The following is a 4,959-nucleotide window of genomic DNA, read 5'->3' as shown; positions in this document are numbered from 1 at the left end:
GACGGACGGATGGTGAAACACAAAGTCAAGCTAATCTCAAACTCAAATGGGATTATAACTGATTATTTAATCTGGGCGTGGAGGGTGGGGAAGTACCACACCCGCACAGGAGACCGGCGTGAAATGACACTATGACACTAATATTATAAACTAGCTGCGCCTCGCGGTTTCAGCCGCGTAAGTCCGTATCCCTTAGGAATATCGGGATAAAAAGTAGCATTTACGTTATTCTAGTTGTCCAACTATCTACGTACCAAATTTCATTGCAATCGGTTCAGTAGTATTTGCGTGAAAGAGCAACAAACACACACACACACACACACACACACACATCCTGACAAACTTTCGCATTTACAATATTAGTAGTAGGAGGATGGTAGTCTGAAAGAGATCGCTATCTAGCGATAAGACCGCCATTTGTGCATAACGTCTCTTTTGTTTGTGTCATCTAGGTTTCTCTGTAAATTTTTGTCTGCAATAAAATAAATAAAAAGTAAATAAAAAACCCGGCGGACACTCACGAACATATGCCGCCTGCGGTTGTTGTAGAACGCAAAGTGTTTCCCGCACACGGGACACTCGTAGGTGGGGCGGGTGGCGCTGTGCACGCGCATGTGGAACACCAGGTTCGTCTTCTGCGTGAAGCTCTTCTCGCAGCGGTCGCACTTGAAGCGCTTCTCGCCGGTGTGCACCCACATGTGGTCCTTCAGCAGCGCCTTGCTCTGGAATCATCGTTGTTGCTTATCATATTATTATTGTCTCCACTCGACTGGGAAGGCGGAAGTCCTACTAATCCTAATAATATTATAAATGCGAAAGTTTTATAAGGATGTGTGTGTGTGTGTGTGTGTGTTTGTTGCTGTTTCATGCAAAAACTACTTAACCGATTGCAATGAAATTTGGTATGTAGACAGCTGAACAAGTGGAATAACGTATAGGAAATTTTTTATCCCGATATTCTTACGGGATACGGACTTACGCGGGTGAAACCGCAAGGTGTAGCTTGTATTATAATAATTATATGAGTAGTTATTCAGTATACTCATCAAGGTTCGGTGGCAATACGATAATTTTATAAGTAACTTGACACTCGTTGCCCGCTATGACATAAAGAAATAATAGTAAGAGTTAATATTTTTTACTGTGGGACGGACCGTCGAGCACGTTTCGGCACGAAATGCACCCAGCTCGCACATAATTTCTCGTAAACCCTTCCGTTTAAAGTGGGTCCATAATCGAAGTCGAGTCTGAAGTCTGTAGGTCCAGGTCGGTCAAGGTGTCAACTGTCAAGTGTGCGCGAAAGTGAGACGGAACGCACCTGGAATATACGGCCGCACTGCTCGCACATGGCCGGCGTCTTCATCGCCGGGTACTTGGTTCGATTCTTGTCCGGGTGCACGCGGCGGAAGTGTTGCGCGTACAGGCGGAGCCCGTTCAGCTGGACGCCGCACTGTGGATGAATGTTTTAAGACTTTAGCTGTTAACCGACCTTGAAAAAAAGCGGGTTCTCGATGCGACAGTGTTACTTTTTATATTCTGTAGCTTTCAACCGACCTTAAAAAAATGTAGGTTCTCAATTCAACGGTGTTTGGTTTTGTGTTTGTTGTATGGCTGAAAACTTTCGAGTGAACCGGAAGCTGGTGCCTCCCGTGTGGTCCAATTTCAATTCTATTTAATTCCAATAGTTTGAATGCGGTGTCGTTTTTTTGTTAAACATATCTAATACATAAAATTCTCGTGTCACAGTTTTCGTTGCCATACTCCACCGAAACGGCTTGACCGATTTTGATGAAATTTTTTGTGCTTATCCGGTATCTATGAGAATTGGCCAACATCTATTTTTCATACCCCTAAATGATAAGAGTTAGGCAGAACAGCGTTTGCCGGGTGCAGCTAGTAATTTATAACATAGCATACGAAATCTTCTTACAAGTGAAATATATAAGACTTCTGAATAAATCGTTTCTAAGAAATCATTCACCACTTTTCTTGAGGAAGGCGAGGGGGGAGATGGCTTTTGTGCCAGATTCTGAAATGGGACCAAATGACAACAATTAAGACCCCCACGTTAAAACCCCACGGGATAATCTAAAAAAAAAGAGAGGCGGATTAGAAAATTTTTTGAGAATATCTCTATCATAATCATGCGTACACTCGTTTGTGTGCACCCTTACGTGTGTTATTATGTATGTTTGTTCGTGTGTGTACGATCGTTTTAATGTATATTTGGTCGTGTGTATGTGTGTACGATCGTTTTAATGTATATTTGGTCGTGTGTATGTGTGTGTACGATCGTTTTAATGTATATTTGTTCGTGTGTATGTGTGTGTACGATCGTTTTAATGTATATTTGTTCGTGTGTATGTGTGTGTGTACGATCGTTTTTATGTATGTTTGCTCGTATGTACGCTTTTGTGTACGAGCGTTATTAAGTATGTGTGTGCGTGCATGCGTGTTTGCGTGCGTGTTTATGAGTGTATACATAGTAAAAATTTTAAATGTTTTTTTTCCCCATACAATACTCCTCACTGACACCAACCTGTTCGCAGGTGATGACTTCCGCTGGATTCTCATCATCCTGCCGGTGCATCATCAGCCGCCGATCGCCGCGCCTAACGGCCACGCCTTTCTCGAGGGAGCTCATGCTTTGCGAATCGTTGCGGATTCGATTCCTGCTCAGACATACAAACGGAAACATATCATTATTATTATTATATATTAATTAATGACTAATCCTACCTAAAATATCATTATTTTTCTTTGTTATTGCAACCTGATTTTCACTCATTTATCCTTAATTTAAAGTGAAATTGATTATTAAGCTAAGACTAGCCTACCCCCGCGCTTTAAGAAAAATACAAACACATAACCATTGACCTGGCCCACACTGGCCCATTTTAAAGTGTCACGTACCCGTGTCACAATGTAAGTTACCGAACTCCTTCGAAACGGCTGGACCGATTCTTATACAGATTTGTGTGCATATTGGGTAGAGGTATCTGAGAATTGGCCAACATCTATTTTTCATACGCCTAAATGATAAGAGTAAGGCAGAATATAGAAATGAAATAAAATGCAATTCTTTATTGCTTATAAAAATAAAAACAAGCAAGCAGAATATAACATTAAAAGTAAGTAAAAGGCGGCCTTATCGCTAGGTATCTTTACCAGGCAATAAAAGGTGTGCGATTCACACATGATAGAAGTGAAACTTCAGTAAATCGACAAAAGAATGAATAAAATAGTATGTATATTTCTGTCTCAGTCTTTGCCGGCTTCATTCTACACATTTTTGTATTTGTGTCTCTTACCTGTCGTTTTTCCGTTGCATCAGGTTTGAAATCACAACGATTCTAAAGAAGTTTCACTTCAAAAAATGACAGAAGAGAGAATAAAATAGCTGGGTCAGTTTGTATTGGCATAGACTACTCACGGATCAGTGTCGCTACTGTGTTTCGACGACAACTTCAGGTGTCTCGAATGCGCCTCCTCCGACACGAACTTCACGTCGCACAGCTCGCAGTACGGCCCTTGCAGGGTCGCCTGTAACTGGGGGGGTTAGCGTTTATACAGGGTGTCCCCGAGCTAGTTGGAAATACAGGGTGTTAGTATTGTGAACGATGATAACGGAAATGATACAGGATGTTAGTTTTGTGAAGTGAAGTTATTGAGAATCAGTATTCTCCTGAGAAGTTCGAAGGGAAATCCTCATGGGAAATATTTCAGTTTCATAATAAGTAGCCTATAATATTCATCTCTAGGCCTCTATCTATCTCTGGACACAAAAATTATCATAAAATCGCTAAATTGATAAAAAAGCTATACTATGGGAGTCGAGCCTGCTTCAGCACAAATTGGGCCAGCTCGCACCGGGGAAGTACCAAACCCGCACAGAAAACCGGCGTGAAATAATAGCATGCTATTGCGTTTCGTACGGTGAGTGGGGGAGCCGGAAGCCCATATCCTTTTCCTTACCCTTCCCAGTCCTTTCCTTTATACCTCTCGTCAATCCTTTCCTAATCCCTTCCCAATTTAAAGTCGGCAATCCCTTTGTAGAGGCGTAAGGTCTGCAATCGACCTTAAAGCTCTTCAAATGTTAATGGGCGGTGGTAGCGCTTACCATCAGCCGACCCACCAGCTCCATTGTCAACTACGACATTTAAAAAATAGAAATAATACAGTGTGTCCCACAGATGGTGAAATAAAGCAAATAAGAAATTCCTCATTGTACTAAATCGTTTAGTAGTGCTGAATTGAAAAAACTGTATTAAAAATGTATTAGTTCAGAGAGCCTATTGGTATTAAGATATAAATCCATGGAATGTTGTCGCTTAAGAACCCCAGGACAGACAGTTCTTTGGCATCATTGTTGTGTACATGTTACACATTATCTAATATAAAAATGTAAAATTAATATTATTTTAAGACAGAGTTCCTTGTCGGCTCTTCTCTATGGAAACCGATTTCCGCACCGGTGGTAAATGTTAAGACTGTGTTATGACGATTCAAAAGTGCTTCTATAAGAAGTCAAATTTGTTGTAAATTAACAAATATAGATAGGCACACTAACGACATCTTGTGGCATTTTTATTTATTATCACATAATTGAATGAATCAATGTTTTGAGTTTGTATTTGAATTTAAAAATTCAAAAGTGCTTCTATAACAGGGCTAATTGAATATATAAATCTTAGTCTTTGAGTTTGAGTTAGTGTATATGTTTGAGTTTGAGTATTATTTTGACTTGGAGTTTGAGTAAAAGTTTGAGTTTGAGATAGAGATTGAGTTTGAGTATGAGTATGAGACTGAGTTTGAGTAAGTGTTTGAGTTTGATGTTGAGTTTGAGTTTGAGTTTGAGTATCGAGAATGCTCACCGCGTCCGCGGCGAGCCGGTGCTTCTTCTTCTTGTGCACGTCGATGCCCTTCCGGCTGAGGAACGTGTACCCGCACAGCTCGCAC

General features: G+C 40.8%; 1 protein-coding gene across 1 annotated transcript in view; it reads right to left on the bottom strand.

Moving 5' to 3' along the window:
• LOC119838468 (zinc finger protein 28-like) overlaps positions 1-4,959 on the bottom strand; it is a 17,686-nt gene that overhangs the window by 1,469 nt on the left and 11,258 nt on the right. Inside the window, exons 10-14 of the mRNA XM_038364414.1 lie at positions 4,875-4,952; positions 3,434-3,543; positions 2,540-2,672; positions 1,319-1,450; positions 522-722 (exon numbers count right to left, since the gene is read on the bottom strand). Of these exons, the coding sequence (XP_038220342.1) occupies positions 522-722; positions 1,319-1,450; positions 2,540-2,672; positions 3,434-3,543; positions 4,875-4,952 (654 nt within the window). The remainder of the gene's footprint in view (positions 1-521; positions 723-1,318; positions 1,451-2,539; positions 2,673-3,433; positions 3,544-4,874; positions 4,953-4,959) is intronic.

The sequence above is a fragment of the Zerene cesonia genome, unplaced genomic scaffold (assembly GCF_012273895.1).
Source record: "Zerene cesonia ecotype Mississippi unplaced genomic scaffold, Zerene_cesonia_1.1 Zces_u003, whole genome shotgun sequence".
Lineage (NCBI taxonomy): Eukaryota > Metazoa > Arthropoda > Insecta > Lepidoptera > Pieridae > Zerene > Zerene cesonia.
This window is presented reverse-complemented; position numbering and strand designations above follow the sequence as displayed.